Source organism: Taeniopygia guttata, chromosome 2, assembly GCF_048771995.1.
Source record: "Taeniopygia guttata chromosome 2, bTaeGut7.mat, whole genome shotgun sequence".
NCBI lineage: Eukaryota > Metazoa > Chordata > Aves > Passeriformes > Estrildidae > Taeniopygia > Taeniopygia guttata.
The window spans coordinates 34,937,340-34,958,884 of NC_133026.1; the positions used below are offsets into that span (position 1 = coordinate 34,937,340).

The 21,545-nt window shown below is 42.7% G+C and overlaps 2 protein-coding genes and 1 non-coding gene across 8 annotated transcripts in view; 2 read left to right on the forward strand and 1 right to left on the reverse strand.

The window, feature by feature from the left end:
* The window catches only part of CHN2 (chimerin 2), a 159,112-nt gene extending 156,918 nt beyond the window's left edge, over positions 1-2,194 (forward strand). The window contains exon 13 of the mRNA XM_030264906.2: positions 353-2,194. Within this exon, the coding sequence (XP_030120766.1) occupies positions 353-524 (172 nt within the window). The 3' untranslated portion in view covers positions 525-2,194. The remainder of the gene's footprint in view (positions 1-352) is intronic.
* Positions 1,256-9,760, reverse strand: LOC121469449 (uncharacterized). 5 transcript variants are annotated; one of them, XR_012054563.1, is made up of 4 exons: positions 9,587-9,760; positions 9,041-9,090; positions 7,866-8,360; positions 1,256-2,995 (listed from the first exon to the last, which is right to left on the reverse strand). It is a non-coding gene; the product is annotated as an uncharacterized protein (transcript). The 5 variants fall into 5 exon arrangements; XR_012054565.1 differs by lacking the exons at positions 9,041-9,090; positions 9,587-9,760 and having other exon boundaries at positions 7,866-7,964; positions 8,182-9,033; XR_012054564.1 differs by lacking the exons at positions 9,041-9,090; positions 9,587-9,760 and having other exon boundaries at positions 1,256-2,992; positions 8,182-9,033.
* A 52-nt stretch (positions 9,761-9,812) lies between these two features.
* On the forward strand, positions 9,813-14,194 carry PRR15 (proline rich 15). 2 transcript variants are annotated; one of them, XM_030264908.4, is made up of 2 exons: positions 9,813-9,943; positions 10,440-14,194. In XM_030264908.4, exon 2 carries the CDS (start codon positions 10,449-10,451, stop codon positions 10,809-10,811), a length of 363 nt encoding a protein of 120 aa, XP_030120768.1. In that variant the 5' UTR covers positions 9,813-9,943; positions 10,440-10,448; the 3' UTR covers positions 10,812-14,194. The 2 variants fall into 2 exon arrangements, with proteins under 2 accessions (XP_030120768.1, XP_072781770.1); XM_072925669.1 differs by lacking the exon at positions 9,813-9,943 and adding an exon at positions 9,975-10,097.
* The last annotated feature ends 7,351 nt before the right edge of the window (positions 14,195-21,545 follow it).

The following is a 21,545-nucleotide window of genomic DNA, read 5'->3' on the forward strand; positions in this document are numbered from 1 at the left end:
AATTCTTACACCTTAACAGACAGTCACATGGAAAAATCACTGAAGAGGCCCATGAGAGGTGTTTAAAGGCAGTAAAAATCGCTAAAATCGCAGTAAAACTCCCACTGCAGCTGCATTTTACTTGTTGTGAAAAAGTAACAATATAGAAACAATACAGAAAAGTAACGATGTGTGAAACAGTTATTGTATCGAGAATAATGAAAAATGTCTACATACAAATGCTTGATGTGAAACAAGACTACAGACAAAGATGCAGATATTTTTATTTTCTGAGAAGTAAGCAACTAATTTCTTTCTTTCTTTCTTTCTTTCTTTTTTTTTTTTTTTTTTTTTTTTTTTTTCCCTATTTTAGGGTTACCTTGCATGAAAAGGAGAATTTTATGAATGCTGAAAACCTGGGAATAGTGTTTGGACCTACTCTAATGAGACCTCCAGAGGACAGTACCCTTACTACACTGAATGACATGCGGTACCAGAAGTTAATTGTGCAGATTTTAATAGAAAATGAAGATGTTCTCTTCTAGTCAGAGGCATATCTTCAAAGCCATTTGTTTTAAGATAATTAGTCTGAAGTAAAAACAACATTTATTTCAATTTTTTTAAACAGAAAGGAAGAGTTCCTTGACTGCACTTCAATTTCTGCAAAGTTGCAGATGGATGCCAAAATGTTTAGGGAAAGCCTATGTCTCATAGACATATGCCTCTTTGTAGAAGGGAAAAAGAAGGTCAGAAAAAATCCTCTTACCTTGTATCTTTTGCCTTGCCTCAGATGTATATTTCTTTTGAGAAGTTTCAAACAATTTTATTGTTAACTTATTAAGAAACACAAAAAGTATTTTAATATGGCTAGAGAAGCAAAAAGGTACTTAATCAGTGTTACTTGTAAATGCCTATACCTTTCCTTCTTCATGAGAAGTAATTATATATGTCAATTGTGAAACAGAACCTATATTATAAAGATATTTTTACTTTACCTAGCTGAAAGAATGGCATTTTATTTTAGCAAACTATAAATCAATGCGGTGCATTGATTATTTTCACGTAATTATTTCCTGCATTTTTGCTATGATATATTGAAAACAATTGCCACTAATGCAGTATTATCCTGACATACCTCTTCCATTGCAAGTGTTTTAAAGGTGAATACCTTTCTTGGGCATATTTCAGCTTTCCTTAGGTTTCTTTGCATTTAGGCACTAGCATCCTAGGATTGTATACATTTAGCTATTTGCTATTTCCCAAAATATATAGCATATTCTCTTTTTTTTTTTTTTTCCATGTAAAATAAGGTCTTGAGAATTTTTTTTAAGTCCTGGTGGTAGTATCAGTTTCACATGCCAGATTTTTCTTGGATTACAGTAATATATAAGTTACGTGATGCTGGGACACTGGATATTTTCTGGCCTTGTTGAAAGTCAGCACTTTTTTGGGTGAATGATGAAGGATTTGGTTTTTCTGTAAAAATTGACTTATGTTTTGTCATGTTTCTCTATTTATAAATGTACAGTAAATCTGCTAAAATTGTAGGTATCTTGAATGTGTTTCCTGATGGTTTGTTAGAAAAAAGAAAAAAGACAGAATGTGTAGGACATGTGGGAGCTGGTAAATTTAATTATTACCAAATTTTAATATTTTTCTCCCCTCACAAACATTGACCTACAGGGTTCATAGTCTAACTGCAACTTATTCCTAATGTTAAAACTGTTTCTCAGCATGAAATGTTTCTGCAAGCATAGAAAAATCAACATACTTTACTACCAAACTCAATTTTCAGTACAAAAAAATTCTAATACGCCCTCATCTTGATCATTTGTATCATATGCTTGGTAACTCAGTGATGCAGTTTCCTGAATTATTTCAGGGAGCACATGTTTCTATTCAAATTGAAAAATATGTGTAACTATGATAATGAAGAGAGGTAGAGGGTATGACTGTAAATTTGTCGTCTTCTAGAGAAATAACTAAGGGCTAGATAGATTAACCCAGATTGCAGAGCAAGTGCTAAATAGTCTGAGTTCCCAATACTTCCATAGATCCTCCTGCCTTGTACAGGACTATTTGTTGTAGGTTATGTACTACTTAATACTGTCATAAAAATGATCTGGAAATGGTTTTATTTTGTGAAGTGAAATATGCTTTGTAATTTATGATAGTGTAAATGGAAGGAAAAATCCCATTAAATGTGTTAAAAGAGTTTTGGTGTCTGTCACTGACTACATGGCAACCTGCCAAACAAAAATCAATTGCTAATTACCATTGTGACATTGCTGGAAACTTTCCTGCTCAAAAATTTAGAACAGTTTTACTGCATGTTGCAGGTTCAGATTGGCGCTAGGTTGCCCATACTACCACAGCCAAGCACATGCACACATTTATTTCCAGAGACCCTGAACCACCTCTATGCAAAACTTCAAGCAAGCAATGAATCCCAATATCCCAGAATCAATGCCATCAGAGTATTTTTCCACAGTCTTGAACACAAACATTTGACTAACAATGGTTTTCTTTATTTTTTTCTGGTCAGTTCCATCATGAGTTGTTTTTTTAAGGTAGAACACAGGTGTCTTTAGCTTGTCTCACCGTCCGGAATCTCCAACACATGTCCCATCTTAAGAATTTGATGACAGTACAAGGCAGCGTGCCTAGAAGCACCCATGCTTAGTGTCTGGAGAGCATTTTCTAATCTGTTGGACAGAGGGGTGAATATGATTCTGCACTTAAAACACAAATATCTACAAAATTGTTCACATTTCACTTGGCTAACTGATCAACCAATGTCTGGCACCCTCTGTGCATACTGAACACGGAGATAAGGCCCCTGTCCCCTCCACACCTCATTAGTGCCACCTTGTGCTGTGCCTGCTTCATCTCCTGTCGGACTTGCTGTGGCCATCACTGCTGCACCTGGGGTTGAGTGGCCCAGCTGAGGTCAGACTATTTCAGATTCACCATTCGAGGAAGTGAAAAGGCAGCAGACCCTCTGCAGAACTGACTGCTGAGAAAATAGAAAAGTCATGTTTACCTTTAATGGAAACCTATAATCCAGTACACAGGGGGGAAAAAATGGGTCAGACTGGATTAAACCAAATCCTTCACTTTTGCTTCAAAGCATTCAGCAAAGGCATGGTGACTTATCTCACATGAGGCACTAGCAGCAAGCAGTAAGAGTCCTTTGAAAGATGCTCCAGGAGGCTGTGTGTGAGCCCATGTAACTTCCTGGCTAGGTCATTTCATCTCAGGTAGAAGGCAGTTCTGTACCATGGGGGCCGGTGAGACACCAGTATCTGACTGCAGTGGATCCTGCCTGCAGCCAGGTGTTCAGCAGAAACCTTGTTCCCCTCCAGCTATTGGTGAAGCAGCCACCCACTCCCAATTCCCACCTGCCATTCAACTATCCCCATGTTCTATGTGCCACTCTGTACACCCTCACAGCAGCTGGAGGGAGGCAACTTGCCTTCCATAAAGCATAAGTGTCTTAGCCACGATCAGTGAAACATTGCATCAAAGTTATTTTAATGGTTTGTAAGGTGGTAGCTTTCCAGAGTGCTGTGGAACAGCTGAAATCTCTTTGTGAGACTCATTACTGTTGTTTGGAACCCACCAGGGAAGTGAGCAAAGGAATTGTTTCCTGACACCACCATGCTGGAGACAAGGCAGCATGCTCTGTGTCTGACTCCAAAGCATACATACATGTCCTGAGAGGGCATGGGAACACGGACAGGAACAGTCAAAGAGTTTCCTCAAATGAGACACCAGCTCAGGGCTCCTCCACCCAGACACCAGTTGCTGAGAAACTTAATTATCTCTCTCCTGCTGTCAAATACTACTGGAATTGGACAAAGGATGTAGAAGTTACTGAGGAGGAGAGTTTGTGGGGGAGGGGAAAGAAAGAGAAACAAAGTGCATAGTATAGAAAACTTTTTTTTTAACATGAAGTTACAAAGTACAAAGAAGACAGAGCTTTGTTCTCAACTCTCTGCTTTGCAAGCTGAGGTCAGTTTAAGCTACAAAACAGGTCTAACACAGCACAAAGATGGGTGAATAGGAACCACATTCATTTTATTTCTAAAGAAGAGGTAAGACTACACTTTCCCCCACATAACCTTCTCAAACCTCACACAACATTTGAGTCTTATTGGCAGAGACAGTGCTGCAGGGGCACTTAGCCTAAGACTCTGGTAAGGAATGTATCAGGTTTGGGGTCTCTTCTGAAACAAGGTTTTTGACAGACCTGGGTTGTGTATTACTGGGAAAACTAGTACACAGGAGGGAGAAGGGATTGCAGGTGTGGCTAAACTCTGGGCTTAGTGAGACCTTGGAGAGATGCTGAAAAATACCTGGAGTAATAAATAGATGGACTGAATCATAGGATCACAGAATCATAGAATAGTTTGGGTTGGAAGGGACCTTTAAAGTCTATCTAGTTTAACTCCTCTGCAACCTCCCTGCAGGAGCCTGTCCGACCATCTTCTTCTCTCTTTTATTGACAAGTACAGAGTGAAGTTCTGCAGAAAAGAGAGGAAAAATATTGAAGTGCCAATAAACCCCCTACTCATAACCAGGGACCAAAAGCACAAAAACTCTTTGAGTAGGGAGGTAGTTCACAAACACTTAGGCAAGAAGAATGCTATCCAACTGGATCTTCAAAGCAGAATTACATTGTTATCCCTACAGCTATCTAAAGGGAATGAAAAGACTATAGGGCTAATAGAGATAAGAGTGAGAGCATCAATACGCCTTATGTTCTTTAGCTGTAGAGATTAATTCCTTGATTAAAGAAAACAGTTAAGATTCAGGAATCTGAACCTTAGGGAACCAAGATTATTGCTGACTGCTCTAGGGCCTGCAGATTCAGGACATCAGTGGATCTTTTATGGGGCCATACTTTACATTATCTTTCTCTAAAGGCATGGTGTTCTGAATATAATTATGCTGATGCTACAGGTAGTGCCAGGACTGGGAATTCAAAGCCTGAAGGACATGGATTATTGCAGGATGTTTTAAGGACTGCAGTTAGGAAGAAATCTTGCGTCAGAGGGAACAGGTGCTTTGTAAGCTACAGTAGAAACGAACAGCTGCTTATAAGTAGAGAAACTGTCAGGGTTCATTTTGCAGCAGATTTAGGGATGGCACAAACCAAGGTTGCCACTGGAAGCTGCTTTCATTGCAGAGCCTGACAAGGTGCCAGTCAAAATATTCTCTCTTTTCTTGAAAGTATGAACCATTTGCTACCACTAAAAGGACTGTTATAATGAGGAGTAGAGTTAGATCTTGAAGAGCATAAATTTCTGCCAGCCATATTTGAAGATACCTTAATTTCTGCCCTACTGTAGGGCACAAATGATGACCAATGTACATAAAAATCCGTATTAATTACCACATGTGCTGCCCAAGAACTACAGGAGACTGGGCTCCTTAGGTCATAACATCTGTAGGTAACAGGGTTAAGTCAGTAATCCAAATAATGAAGAACCAGACTTATCACTGCAAACTGCACAGCCTTCAGTATTGGGAATAGGAATGGTGTTGTAGGGATAATGTCAATAAGGAGCTGCTGTTCATGGTGGGGTTTTTGTTGTTTCAGACATGAGTGCCACAATTACAATTAAAGTAGGAATTAGGGACAGACCTTGGAAATCTAAAGCCTTAATGAGTGAGTGGTTCCCAAAGTTGTGAGAACTGCAGCATGTTGGTATCACTAATGATCAGCTCTGTCTTTCCATACAGTGCATGGATTCTCTAGTTAAGAATAGGGATGTTGGATGAACAGACTTTTTTTGCAAGGCCGTCAGAACTAGGAAGAGTACTGGTGTCGTCACCATATATATCCATATTTTTCCGATCTGCTGAAGGAACAGGACCTTGGTTTTATTTTCAGATACTGTAAGGGTAAAAGAGAAGACAAATTTTAAGAGTTTGGGATTCAAAGAATCTGACTGCTATTGGACATACAAATGTAAGTATAGGGTTGGTGTCAGAGGCTGGCTAGGAACTGAAAATTTGAGAAGCTGTGTTTATAGTCTGTTTTGATGAAGTTTTGGGCCTTGTAGTGTTTTAGATAAAGTTTCAGAACCTGTTGAGTTCTGAGACAGATTTATTCCTGCAGCTGAACTTCCCACTGAATGAGAATGAGCACTAGCACTAAGCCAGCAACTTGCTACAGGACTAGTTCCCTTCACAGAGCTACCTTCACAAGGCCCATGTAAATAAGGATGTTGTCTGCCCTAGTGTTGGAGCTATGATCAGAAAACTTAAAACTACATCTGCGTCAGCCAATAAAATGGAGTCAAGGCAATCATACCCCATTCATATTACATTGTACTTAAATGAGGTCCTCTCAGTGTCACCTGTGGCCTTTGAGACTCATTTTTATCTAGAGGCACTGATTCAAAAATTGTGCAAGGGCTGTGTTTCAGCCCATCCAGCGGCTGCTTTTATACCCAGAGGCTGTGGTGCAATGTATGTCCTAGACTGTTATATGATGAGTGGTTGTGAACTGAAGTGTTGGAGGATGCAAAGCCTGTTGCAATAAAGTTAGGGAGGGTGACAAATTTGTCAAGTTTCATCCATTCTGCTTAAGGGGAATAATCCTTTGCTCCCACTGCCTTGAAACCATGCCTGACCAGTACACATACAGACAGAGGCCCAAATTTGAAATTATGCCAGGGAGTCACCACTAATTGGCTAAATACATCAGGTGCAGGGTTAAAACCCATGCCCTGGTAATTTTTTTTTTTTTTCTTTTGGTAGGGCAGACATAGACTGGTAATGAATTCTGCAGCTCCACAGTCTTGAGCAGCAGCCTGGTGTCAACAGGGAAAATGTTCTTGCCCATCATAAAATGGTTCAAGTCCTTCCTGTGGTTATTATGATAATGCTAAGATTTGAGATGCTGCTAGCACATGGAAATCTAAATCTACAAGAAATTAAGTTACTGCTGGCTTCTTCTGAATTGGCAGCTTGACACAGATGGGAGACATTTGTTTGTGTGATCTTTTCCTTTGCACAGAGGTCCATTGGTTTAAATTAATGTAATATTTAGACTCTGAGACTTAGGAGTTCCAAGAACTGGCTTTATTGCTGAATGTTAAAGGGCCACCTTGTGCCAGCAGGTATCAATGCTGCATTTTTTTTTTCTATGAGCCAATTGCTCAATTGTGTATCAGGGCAGGGTTAAGAGTTTAATTGAAACTTGAAGATACAAACATTGAACATTGCTGGGAATATGGACCTTAGCAGAGCTCTGCTACCTATAGGTGCCAGTGCCATTCTCTTTTCAGTTGGCATGAACATGTTCTTGGCCTTAACATTAGCATTTGAGAAACCCAAGTTTCAAACATCCAGTATAATTGCTGGATGATCTGGAGTTTCAGGGTAAATGAGAGTTCTGATAGCAATATTCACTAGTGCATGTTATGCTTCTGGAAGTCCCCTTGGTATAATTGTAACTGCACTTAATATCAGAGCTTTGGAAACCAAAGGGTTCCATGGTGTTGGGAAGGCTGATGTTTGCAGTGGACAGTGCCTCTCTTGTCCTGCCAGTAGAGATGGGTCCCCTCAGCACAATGAGATAAGGGTGTGGCTTGGCAATCCAAGCTTTCCAGAGCCCAGTTTCAACATGAGCACAGTAGACTCTGCAAAGTTTGGAAAAAGGACAGTGGGAACTGCAAGAAACACTATTTTTTTCATTCACTACAAACAAGTAGTTTGAGGACTGACATTAAAATCAGTCTTTTAGAATCTAAGTCTTGAAAATACTAGGATATTTCTGAACTTTGGAGAACCTGCAAAATTATTAAGAAACTTTTATCAGTATGGTCCAACTGTACACAAAAGAGGCATATTATAATGTAAAAAAGCCCTACCATTTTATTTTATTTTGCAGTGTACTGGAGCATCTGCTACAACGCTGCACATCCACCCTAGCTGGGAGTACAGAACCCCACTGCTTTTTATCCAACCTCCTGCAAAGACAGGACAGAATTTAACTGCAGCAGTCTTATTAAATGAATGTGCTATCCAACTTCCATGCATTTAAATAGGCAATATGATATTTACTTTTCTGTTTAAATAAACACTGTAAATACATGTATACTGAAAGAATGCAACAAGTACTGTTGCAGCAAGAAAGGGAGAAGCACACATTTTCTGTGTCAGAGTTGTTTTGGTATAAACACTAACCTTACTGACAATCTTGTGGAACAGCATGTTGTGACTTTCAAAAGCAGAGCAGGTTTTGCTGTCCTCCTGCACCACCACAGACTCATGCAGGCAGCATCCTCCCACTCCCACGTCTCTTACAAAGCTTCTCAACCTGCCTCTCTCTTTTCAGTAGACTCTGCTGTCAGTACACTGGAAAGCTGTCAGTCAAAAAGGAAAATCTCTCATTCTAGGACTCATTGAAATGGGTTTAACTGAAAATTAAAACCCACTGATTTGATGTAAGTTTGGCATTTTGTGAGCTAAGAGGTCAGGTATATGGTAGTCAAAATTAAATAAATACTAAATGTTTTGTATAAGCCCATTCACAGAGTGAAAGCTATTAAAGACAACCAGCAATGTTTTTTGTGAAAAAAGCATTTATAAATAAAAACTATCCTTATTTCTACAAAATTTCTCTTTTTCCCAGGCACTTTCCTAAGACACAAGATGGGGAGAGATGCTGGTGTTCTCTTTCTCTACAGATACAAGTAGCAAAGCAGTAGGTCAGTCACAAGGAGAAACTTGACCCTGTGGTCTGCTACTGTCCTTGGCCCAAGAGAGACTGATGCCCTGGTGCTTTGTGTCTTGGAAAATGTTAGTTGCTTACTTGTTAGGAGGGAATGTAAAGGCCATCTTTTATCACTGGAAGATTGTGCTTTATTCCATAGAATTTTTGCTGATTTTAATTAATATGCTAGGCAATTTGGAGTGTACACTTTCAAGTGTATGCTTCCTTATCCAAAAGCCTTTGCCTTTGAAGAGGGCAATCTACAGAGTAATGTAAGTGCATGCCCCAGGCTCCTCTCCCTCAGTAACCCACATTCACCAATTTCCATACCTCTTATCTTTATGGGCTATTCAGGGAAGCTGCAAGTAGCAGAAGTTGATCTACAAAAGAAGATGAGGCTGAAATATGCTGCTTTCACACACTCTTCTGCATCATCATAGACATTCTTGAGTGGTTCACTGTTGATGGGAAGGGCATTAGGAATCAAACACATATTACACAGCATAGTTCTCCAAAGAACAAATAATCATTTCTAACACATGGTGTGGCACAAACAAATATTTTTTCTCCTTACTGGGTGAACGAAAAAAGACAAAGTCGTTTATATGGTCATCTATCCATCACCACACAGAAAGTCAAAGTCCCAATACAAAGTCAATTTGAATACAAGTACCAGACTACATCGCATGACCTACAGCACCACTCATTTTTTAAAGGGCAGTTAACCACAATTCTATTTTCTTCAAGGCCCTAAAATACCCACCCACGCACATCCATCACGTGTACAAACAAACGCAGTGATATTTTGTTTCAGCCACGCGCGGTGGCAACACCGCATCCATCTCGGCAGCCCCGGATTTCATGGCGCTGCCTCACCTGCGCTGAGGCTGCTTGCTCCTGCTCCTCCTCCTCTTCCTCTGCCCCTTCCCCCTGTCTCTCCACCGCCCGGTCTCCCTGGAGGGGACGCCGACGCTCCTCCGTGCAGCCCCGCGGACTCGGGGCGGCTCCTCTCGCCCCACCCCGCGGGAGCTGGGCAGGTGAGCGGGAGCCGCCCGGCCCCGGGGCCGGCCGGGCCGCCGCTCCGCCCAGGGGGCGAGCCCCGGGCCGACCGGCACCTGCCTCCGCTCCGCTCCGCACCGCCCCGCACAGCCGCCCGGCCGCCCTCCTTCCCGGACCGCGGGGCCGCGCTTCCCCGGGGCAGGAGCGCTCCCGCAGCGCCGGGCGGCGCCGCAGGTCAGTGTCGCTTCCCGTACCTGTTGCGCAGGGAGCCGGCGGGGCGGGGAGAGGAGGGAAGAAGGGAGGAGGGGAGCGAAAGGAGCTCCATCGCAGGAGCCCCAGGACGCGCCGGGCTCCCGGCCTCGTCCTGCGGGGAGGCAGCAGCCCCGAGGTACCGGATCTCGGGTCTACTTCTGGGTGTGGGGGGTGGTGCGTGCAGGGAGCGGGACCCGCGGCCCGGCTCCGGGCCGTCATTCACCTGAGCTGTGCGAGCCGCGCACGGAGGCGGGCGGCGCTTCCGAGCCGCTCGACGGGCGCAGAGCGCTCGCCCCGTGCCCGCCCGGCCGCCGGCGCAGCAGCCGTCCCTCCCCGCGGGCCGCTCCCGGGCGCCGGGCACACCTCCCGGCAGCGCTGCCCGTCCCCCGGTGCTGGGGAACAGGAGTCCCGGCGCCGTCCGAGTGGGGAGGCGGCGTGCCCGGCTGCCAACCCGTCTTCGCCCTCTTCCTCCCTCCAGGAGCCCGAGATGGCGGACAGCGCCGCGGCCACCGCCGCTCCTCGGGCCGGCGTGAAGGGCTCGGCCGGGCCCTGGTGGAAATCGCTGACCAGCAAGAAGAAGCACAAGGAAGCGGCGGTAGCCCCGCCGCACCCCGTCGCCAGCGAGACCCCCGCCGACACCCCCAGCCCCGACGGCCGGGAGGAGCAGCACCCTCCTTTCGGCAGCGGCGACGCCGCGGGAACCGGAGTCGGCAACCGGCGGAGCCTCCGAGTGTCCCATTCGGGCCGCTTCAAGGAGCGGCGGAAGGTGCGCACCTCGCTGCTGGCCGACAGCCCCGAGGTCTTCGACGGCGGCGGCGCCCCAGGCCATGCCGCCCAAGGGGCCGAGTAGCCCGGGAGAACCTTGCCGAGCAGCTGCCACTGGGCGGGTGGCCGGAGAACTGGCGGGACAGGCAGCCGGAGTCGGTGACTGCCCCACAGCTGGGCTCGGACCCATGGGTGACGTGTAGGCAGCGGCCTCCCAGACCCTGACCGGACACTGCGGGGAGCCCGGCACCGCTGCCAGGCGAGGGAATCGCTGGGTTACATGAACACCGCCAATACCAAACCCCTGGATGACGGGACGATGTGATTGTCTTTTTAAAAAACCACAAATAAACACCCCACTCCCTGTACTGTGGTGAGCAGGCTCAAAGGTGCTATCCCAAGGCCGATGGTGGGGTCTCTGAACCTTCCCACAGCCCTCGCCAGGAGCCAACGTGCTGACTCTGAGGCCTGTGACCCAGTTCCTTCTGGCTCTCAAGCTGAGGAGGCGCTTTGCTGCTTTCATCTCACAAGCTGTTTTACCGAAGGAAGGGGAGAGCAAAGTGCTCTTATCTAATTTCAGGGCTGAGGACCTCCGGTGGTGCCGAAAGCATGCCAGTCCTGCTGTTAGCCACAAACACATCTTCCATCCCCCACGGGATGGAGAGATATTGTGAGGGGCAGGCTCTTGCCTTCACCCATGTCCCACATCACATTGCATTTACAAATGGAAAAGGCAGGACCATGCTGGTATTCTCCCTCTTCTTACTGTGTAGTACTAAGCAGGTGTTTCAGAGACTGGTCCCTCATAGTTCTGTTACAGAGGGAGGCCCGTGTTGTCTAGCAATTCACAGGGGATACATGATTTTTGCATAATTGGTGATAACTGGGATAATGAAGCTCCAATGAAGAAATTGTGTGTTAAGATGTAAGCATTCTTTTGGGAGATGAGACCAGCCCTGGAAAGCACAAGCAGGGTTGCAGTTCTAATGTGGAAATAGGCTTGGGCACCACTGGAAGTGTTTACCACTGGGGCTGGAAGTGTGTCTGAGGCTTTTGAAGCAAGGTTAAGTGTCCCAGGATTTCTTCTGATGGTGAGATAATGTGCTTTCACTCGAGTAGTTATCCACTTCCTCTAAGAGCTCTTGGATGTTTTTTTTTGACAAATAAATATAAGCCAGATTTGTACTGGTGTTGTGCCTTTACAGAGCAAAACCAGCTAAAAATACTTGGCAATTACACATTTCTTGATAGTAGGTGATGTAGCAGCAACTGACTTATTTATTTTAAATGCATTTTCAATACGCTTTATATTGTTAAAATGGTTTTAGACTTTTTCTGAATACAAGATACTACATAGGGGCAGGCACTGAAAATTATTTACTTACAGTCAAGTATTATGCAGTTATGATTTTCTTTGGTTGTAACTAATAATTTGAGGTCAATTAAAAAGTGACTGGAAAGGAAATAAGAACTGAATTCCAGTTGAAAATATGGATTAAACCAGCCATTGGCAATCACTAAAATGTTGCACTAGATGCTGGGTAAGTGCCCCATGGTTCAATGTGCACAATAATATGTAATGAACCTTGAAAGCTTCTGTGCAATAAACTCAGACAACGTAGCTGCTGAGGTGCTCACTGGTCATTCACTCCTTCAGACTCTGGAGCCCAAGGACATAAGGAACTGTAGCATCAAATCTATTTCCACTAAATCTTTTTTTTTTCCTCCACCCAGTGTGTAGATACATTCTTTTTATATTTCCTGTAGTAAAACGACAAGGTACTGGATTTGGACTGCCTTTTTATATTGCTGACTCCATGCTGGCCAAGAAAAGATCTGGGGTGGGGTGAGAGGAGATCTTTAAACTTTCTCCTCAGAGGTGCTTTTCTTATGGGAGGCCTCTTCAGTCAAGGGACATCTGAAATCCTTCTCTTGAGAAGAAGCAATCAGAGCAAACCTGGTCTTGGAAAAAGGGGGGTAAGAAAAAAGGGGGAAGGTTTAAAAGCTGGAAGCAGAGAGGTGGACGATGAAGAACCATATTCCAGCTACTGTTCACCCAGGATGGGAGTGGGGGGAAAGGAGGCAGAAAGGGGTGCTTTGCTGCCAGGGTTGTCATACTACCTTTGGAGGGCAAACTCTTCATGTTTATTATGGGCAGAAGTAGTCTGCCTGTGTTTATGTATTCCAAGGTCCAAAGAAATGTTTTTTGTATGTGTGTGTGCCCAAAATGGAAGAACGAGGAAGCAGAAATTGCACTGATGCATTTCTCAACTCCTGCATCTAGTTTGGTGTGAGTTCTGTGAGGGTCAGATTCTCAGAACTAGCCAGAGACTGGAGAATGAATGCAGACTAGTGTTTTATATATCTCATGTAGATGCTTTTCTGCATTTTTAATCCTTAAACTGTTGTGAAAATACAGTTTCCTCCTCTCTTTTGTACCTCAAAGCCGCCTTGTTCTACAGTGAAACTCTGTTTGCTCTTTGGAAATGTCTCAGGTTTGTTGGTTGCAAGTCTTTACCTAGGCACAAGAAATATCCAATTTGGGTTTTATTTGAGAAGTCTAGTGTGCTGTTCCAATGGCTGCTGCTAAGGTTCAATATCAATACTGGCTAATATGTGACTGAATATTAGCCATGTCTTAATCCTTGCTTATGATACTTTCATCTTGGAAATTTGGTCAGAATACGAAGTCAATAAATGCACATAAAATACCTCGCAGCGCTCCTCCATCTTTGTCCTGACCTTGAGCTGTGGGGAGGAGACGTAATTCTATCTTCCTACTCAGTCAAATCCTTGCTTCAATGAATATGATAGCAGCCACTGAAAAACTAGATCCATGAGAAAAAGGGCTGGCTGCCTCGTCTCACTTTCCCTGCCCTCTGTGCACAGCAGTACCTGCAGCTTAGTGCTCACCCACGCAGCAGGGCCAGAGGAGGGAGAAGGCCTCTTGGCCATAACCTGTTGCACAGAAATAGTCCTCTTGTTTCTCAGCCAGAGCACCAAATAAAGCTTAAATTATCTCTACACATGTAAATTAATTAAGTTGGTACAGGAAAAAAACCTGGCACTTTATGGAGCACCTGAATTACTGTTTTTAACCCTTGAAATGGAAATAATTTCTTAAGTATTGGACAATACTTGCTCTGTTATAACCATAGTGCGTTTCTGGCCACTGGATTATTAAAAGGCAGTTTGAACTCTTAGTATGGGTATTTTTCTCATCTTCTTTATAAAGATCATGGATCAGAAAGTAAGTTGAGGAAATAGGATGACTGAGAAAGTACTTGTTGTGTATTTTTAAAAGTTAACAGTGACATGTTGACAAAATAAATAGAAATAAGCAGATGAGGTGAACCTCAGCTATGTCAGTTATAGTGCAATTTTCTTAATATTATCCCAGATACTAAGGATTGCTGGTTTGGGGCAAAAGATAAATATTTAGCAAATAAAAAGAACTTTTCAAATAAACTTGCAAAGTATATGCTTGCTTATTCCTACTCTTGCCAAAACTAAAAATAAATCTGTGAGTGGTTGCCTGGTGAATCATTCCCTGCTATTGTAGGTTGGTCAGTCTGGACCTCAACAAAGATTATAGGGAGCACCTGCAGAAAATGATCCTAAATTGGAAACGCTGGAATAAATGCCTTGAAAGCCTCAAGACTTTTAACCTCAGATGTTATGTCAGGGTATGACTTAAACTGAACTGGAAGAATGGAGAAGAGACCTTAGTTTGGAGGAAGACAGGAGTCTTCACTATTTGGAGGGTTGGTTTTGGGTTGTCTTTTTTTTTTAGTGGGGGGGGGGGGGGAAGGTGTTGTAGGTTTTTCCATTTGGTTTGGTTTTGATTTTTTGGTTTGTTTTTTGTTTTTGTTGTTGTTGTTTGGAGTTTTTGAAGGTTTTTATGATGATGGTGGTGTATTTTTTTGCTTTGTTGTTTTTTTAGTTCTCTCTTCACTGTAATGACACTAGTGATAATTTTATATTTAAAATACCAAGACTCTTGTCCCTGAGCAAGATATCCTCATATGAAGGCTAGAATCTGAAGGACATATCTCCTGGCCTTGGCCTGGCCAGCGCAGCTGGATGCTCAACCTTAAAGTCCATGTTTAATTTGGCTCATTTAAATAGTTGATATCAGAAGACAGGCTGTTTCAAATGCATCCACAAACTGGAAGCTCATTTTGCTGCCTCTGGGATTCTATCTGGTAGGACTAAAGAAAGAAACTCAGACCTGGTATTTTCTAAGATGTCTTTTAAAAGCTGGAGCAAGAGAGGGTTGGTTATAGAATGATATTTGACACCATATAGTTATACCATTTTGAAAAGCTAACCTTTCCCCTTCATCTCTTAATTTATTGTAAATACCTGCTGGCTCTGATTTTTCATTTCAGAATACAACAAAAGATATAAAGTTGCTCAATTTTATAGACCCAGCAGTAGTGAAGTAGTTTATCAGTTTTATCCTTAATGACACATCTGAAATCCACAAGTAGCTCTAAGAAACAGCATTTGAATGTAGTCTTCAACTAAAGCATATTGATTAGCAGCTGCAACTCATGAATTTGATTTACTGCCTATTTTATTTAGATAAAGCAATATAACATCAGATAATACGTGTTTTGAGGATAGCAAGTGGCTTTCCATGATAGCTGTAAGGCATGATTTTAACAAAAAGTCTACCCTGGTGAGTAATACTCGTCAGATCGAAATATCAGGTTTCTTGTGAGTAAAATGAGAAAGAATGCCTCTTTTCAGAGTATTACTGATCAGACTATCAGATGTTTTGGGATGTGGAAATTAACTTGATTCTCAGACACAAGCCTGTGCGTGCTGTGAATCTCCTGCTGCCTGTTTGCAATATTTCAGGGCTTTCCCCTCATCCAAAGTTATTGCTTATCATGGTAGTTCCTTTTACATAAGGAGGTAAAGAGCATTACTCTCCCCATTACTGAAAATAAGAACCATACCTTTGTATGCCTGATGAAGTGAAAAATTAGAGATAGTGTGCACTTGAACTTTAGTGACTCAACTTTCTTTTTCCCCACTGCTGACTGAAGTTTATTTTGCTTTCCGGGTCTTTGTTCTATCCTCGGTCTGTAAATGTTTGAGCAGATAAACCATCCACTGATCTCTCAAGAGCTTCTCAGCGACAGGAGAGTAGGCAGCACTTCAGTGGCTAAGAGAAAAGGAAAAGTTAAAATAGATCTGTTTCTGGGCTCTTTCCCACTGAATTTTATGAACAGGAGCAGAACTGAGCCTTCATCTTGATTCTGGAACTATGACTACCTGGGAAACAGAAGGAGCCTCATAGTCTGTGCATTCTTGGTTGTGTTTATCTTGGCACGTCCTTTCAGTGACAAGTTTCCAAAAAACAGAATTGGTTCACCTGTCCTGTTTAACTTCACTGGGTTCACGACTAGGAGCATGGTGTAAACTTCAAAGAGAAATTCTGCCAACAGTATTTCCTAGAAATGCTGTAGCTCAGACCACTGCAAAAAGGGGAGGAGAAGGAGAAAAAAAAAACATATTTTCTGACTTCCCTATTCTTGTGCTCTTTTCATGTTATACTATTGCTATAATAATCCCCTTGCTAGGCCCTAAAACAGCTAGAGAAGTAGAATTTATTAAATAGACAGATGTACAAAATATACAAGGACATCATTTTACACTGGCATACCTTTGAGGAAGAGAAAAGCCCATGGCTAGATACTGCACTGAGCATTTAGAGCTATATTCTTCCTGCAAGGCTGGCAAGTTATGGTTTGTTCCTGGCTCAATTCTCCACTGACTAACAGTAGGTAGGAAAATGCCTCTAGGTAATATATTAGCTATCACAGGTGTTAATTAACATCTGCTGAATTGCCTCTGTAATGGCAAAGAGTGAGAAAGTGAAAAATCACATTAGAACAGCAGACATTGCTGAGCATGACTGAAATCACATAAGCTGTAGAAAGCTGAGGCCCCACTTTAAATGATCAGTTGAAGCAGTTAAAATATTATCTGTTTTTGTTGATGACAGCTATTTTTTTCTTAATCCATATATTTTTATTTTTCTGCTGTAATAGTTTACCATACAGATACCTTTTTAATGAGTATTCTAACACACTATGTATTACCTCTCTAGTTTTATTGATTTCTTTTTCATGTGTTTTCTGCTGAAACAAGAATTTGGCTGAGCTTGTCATCTGCAAAATGTTTCCACAAAATTAGAAGATAAACCTATGACTTATGCATAAACCTAAACTCAAATTCGTAACCTTGCAGTTGTGAAGTGCTCTGGAGAAGTGAGCTCACTTGAAGACCAATCCTTTCATCTTCCTGGGAAAAGGCATGCATCATCCCTACTTTAAAGAAAGAAAATGCAGGAAATAAGGCTAAAGTAAAGCTTCTAAGTCTGTGAACAAAATTATGCATCTAATCTGAGAACAGAAGTCAGACTATGCCAAAAGTACCTAAGAAAACCACTCATGGAGGCAAGAGTGTCAAATGGGATTTCTAAAGTTTTAGATCTCTGAGAGGAACCTTTGGGTATGTGGGAGTTTTAACATGCCTTAATACATCACTGCAGGATGACTTCCAGGACATGGCTGGGACTTCAGCTAGAGCCAGAGATGGGCAGAAGTGGAATTGCATCTGTGGCATTGGTGTCCCACTTGCACATGTAGGAAAAATAATTCAGTTATATCCTAAGATATGTATGTAAACTAGTGGTGTGGGAATGTGTCTCCCCTCGTGCAGCTGCAGATTTCCAGTGTGGTCAAAGGGTCACATTGACAAAAGCATTGAGGTGTCTGATTCCATTTACTTCAATGGTGTCTCAGTACCCTTGTGTCTCTAAGCTTCAGTAAAACCTCATAAAACAATGGAATGTAGTTACACAAAACTGTCAAAATTGTACGAAGGTGAGAAGGTAAAAAGGAAAATTTCTGGTTTATTTACCCATGCAAATGGGTAAATAAGTTAACAATGCAAAAGAGCTGCCTAATAACATACGTATTTTTTATTCTGTATTTTCAGCTGCTTGTGCTGAAGCAGTGTAGCTGCTTTCTCCCCTCCTCCCTGGTATATTCTTGCTTTCCAGCTGCTATTTGATCTTTTCCAGTCAACTTGAAATTATTCCTTACAGAACCTCAGGCCCGTGTAGCATTTCGGCAGGGCTATTGTTCTCTTGTTCACTGCCTGTAGATCAGCTTTTACAGCTAAACAGCTTCTTTATAAAGCCCAATGAAACCTTCTCTCATGCTTTTGTTTGCATTGAGAACAAGACCAAAGGTTGAAGAGGGTTTTAAGTCCTGAGGTGTGCACAGCACCCCCATCCCTCCCTGTGTTTCGGTGTTAGTTACTGCTTTGGCCTTTACCTGTTTTGCTTTGCCATCCAGGATGGGGCACACCCTCACACAGCACAATACAAACCCATTTAATTAGGAGCTATTCAAGCTCTTTTTAAAAATATTTGCTTCAACAAATGGCCACGTCAAGTAGCAGTCATACGACACCTTTCGAAACCTTTAATCCACAGTAGAAACCAGCAGCAAAATTTTAACTTGTTTTTGGGTCTGAAGCATCGCTGTAAAGGTTCTCAGGGCTTGCTCCCAAGGCTGGGGAAAGGTCAGTTGCCAAGGTTTTGCTGGTCCTTTATAGCATTTGTGTGCTGTATAACAGTTTCTATAAGAGACACCAAAAAGTGCCTGCTATTAGGGAAGAGGCAAAAATGGCAGCACAAATTTGGATTCTTGAGATTGGCAAGTTCTGCATTTAAATGCCCAGTGAGCACTACTAAGTGGGATATCTTCAGGATATACACCCAGCCTTTGGTATCTGCATGTAAGATGCTAGCTGCCAGAGTGTGAGAAGGATTTGCTTTTAGACATGGATGTATGCCAATCAGAATGCAGGAAACATTTTGAAAATGTTGTCCTTCCTGTCTTGCTTGGGAATTGGGGCATCCCTGCACAGCCCGTGTGACTGCTCAGTGGCACTGGGCCTGAGGAGGCTGAGTCTACTGCATGGTGCTCCTAGAGCACCTTGGCAGTCCCTCGAGAGGAAAGAGAACTTGCTCAACCAAAGAAACAGGAGGTAAAAGCTGCTACCAGCAGTGTTAATGCCACAGGGATCCTGGAGAAGTGCCTCTTCATCTTCTTTGCCAAATCAAGCTACTGTGTTTCTGCTGCCTGTTGCTGTGACAGCTTTACCACCTGCTTGCATCTGCCTTTAAGTAGCATGGCAATATCATTTGGAAAAATTTGACAGATTTGAGAAGGGGTGTGGTTCAATGAAGGCTTGACTAGGGAGAGAACTAGGAGAGAAGTCATTTTTAGGTGATAAAACAGGGCTGAATTTATGGGGAGGGATTCCCTTGTTCATCTGTTGATGAACACAGCAATTAAATTCTTGTGAGTGAGTATGAGTGGCAGGATCTTATCTGAACATACAGCTAACTATGGGGGATGGATCTAGGTGCCCTTACACTCCAGTAGGAAGTGGTGTGTGCTTTGAAGGACTTCAAGCCTGAGGCTCTTCATCCCTTCCAATGGATGAGATCCCAGCATGTAGAGAATGTGCAGCCTTTTCTGTCATGTAATTGGTTTTTAAGACAGGCATGTTGGCAGTCCGCTTTTTATGCTTATGGTAATGTATCACTCGTGTGCCATTTTAATCAATCTTCCTTACAGCTGCTCTGTTAGCCTGTGCTGTTATCTTCACCCTGAACCTGCCCAGAGGCTATTGAAAATATGCCTGAAGATGGAGATGTCTTGTGGTATCAGGTAGTTAGAGAAACCTGCCCATCCAATAGACTGGGAAGATTTATGGCCCCAGGTATCTCTCATGACAGAGGTAGGTCTGTGTCCCCTCAGACATGAGGGAAGCATAATTGAGGGAGCCACCTTCCTTGTAAGTGCTTGAAATGTCAGGTTGGGTATCTCAGTGCTGTTGATGGGGCTCAAAAACTATTAGGCAAATTCCAGTACAAAGACAGGGTTATAAACCCCAATGGGAATTTCTTGAACAGTCAGTGTTGATATCTTGTCAGAAATGGGAGAGCTTAGCAGAAAAGTTATCCCATGTTCATCCTATTCAGGAGATGAGAAGGGAATATTTGCTATCAGTTATTGTCAGAGGGTGCTGGATTAGATGGATGTTTGGTCTGACCTGGTAAAAACCTGTGTCTTGTTAAAGAAAAAATGAAAATAAGCTCCATGTCTTTGTGGAAGGAATAGTGCTGGCACATCATTTCAAGAGGCAGTCCTAAGCTCTGGAGTGGCCTTGGTGAAAGCATGATACAGCAGAAAGGTAGGATACAAAATATTCGTGACTGTCCTTAGAACTTTCACCTGAACCCAACACCTAAGCTTTGAGTTTGGAGTGGAGTCCAAAACTGAAATTCCTTAGGGAGCATGGCTTTGCTATCACACAGAATAATTTGCACCAGAGCAATGAGCCTTTACAAAAGACTACAATAAAGGTGCACTTGTCAGAGCTGGTTTTCCTCTGGTTCAAACCTAACAGGTACCTTTTGCAGCTGCTACAATGAGCTATAACTTTGCCATATTTTATCTAATTGTGGCTGTACTTTTCCACACCATGTACCTTGTTCACAGGCAGGTAGTATTTCCTAAATGCTTTTGAATTCCTCTGTATGGGAGCTGCATGAACAGAAGGGATGGCTTTCTGCTCCTAGGGGTGAACAGCTACTTGGCAGGAGCTCCTGTGCCTGCACAAGAACATGAAGTATCTTTAAAATGTTTTGTCATGTTCAATATTAAAAAAAAAAAAAAAAAACCAAAACAAGCCAACAATAAACACAAAAGACAGCTCCAGGCGCATGCAGGGTGAAATGGCATGCAGGTGTTTATGGCAATTAAACTGTCCAATGTTCAAACAATAAAATATTCAGAATTACACTGTAATGGACAATGTCCTTCCTGCTACAGGGAGGGGCTGATGAAAGACTTTTTACCCACATCCCTTGGGAGGTTTCATCTCCTTCCCAATGGAGTCACCCAGATCTGTCATCTCCAGTGTTCCCTTTGCAGTAGAAGGTAGCTTTGCACTCACATACTCTTTCTGATGACTCCAGATTTTTAACTTACATACCAAGGGAAATATTTTTTAAATCAGTTATGTTGCAACCTTAAGATGATCTAGAGTACACCCTGGTAAAAGTGTAATCTTCAAGAAGAGTGAGAATTTTACAATTTTTACAATTTTACAATGTTTGCAGGCCTTCCTCTTGACAGTGATGACCCAGGTAAGGACACAACTTTCGCAGATTTTCTACAGCTGTCTGCTATTCACAACTAATAACACATTGTAGGATTAGCTTAATTATGCTTAAATTTAAGAGTACTGTATTTAAGTAAATCAGGAGTAAGCCAGGCCTATAATTTTATTAGATTCCTTGGGGAGGAAGACTTAATCTGGTGTTCTTAATACTTGTGTAAAAGTATGTCTGGGTGCTTAAGGCATTACAAAGAATGAATGGTTCACTCTTGCCAGAAGTGGTGGAGAGCTTTGAAAAATAGATTGTGGGCCTCTCACCAGTTCAGCGTATCGACATGTTTTTGTCTTGGGCCTGGAGCAATCTCAGTGGACACCAAAATAGTTTTTAATCTCTCTCTGCCACCTTCCCTAGTAGCTCCTTTGCCAAGGTGGGGTTGCTGCTGTCCTCTGCTCAGCCGTAGCTGCTGTGGCATGAAAGGTCCTTGACTCTGTATTCTCTGTGTGAGACTTTTTAATTTTCCATCAGCATGTGCTGAGTAGCTCTGTGTTTTTCTGGCTTGGAAAAGCTGATCGAGGGATGTTTCCCATGCTGCATTCA

What these genes read in the sequence shown, in the direction of transcription:
- PRR15 (XM_030264908.4), top strand. Translation starts at nt 10,449, where the DNA reads ATGGCGGACAGCGCCGCGGCCACCGCCGCTCCTCGGGCCGGCGTGAAG.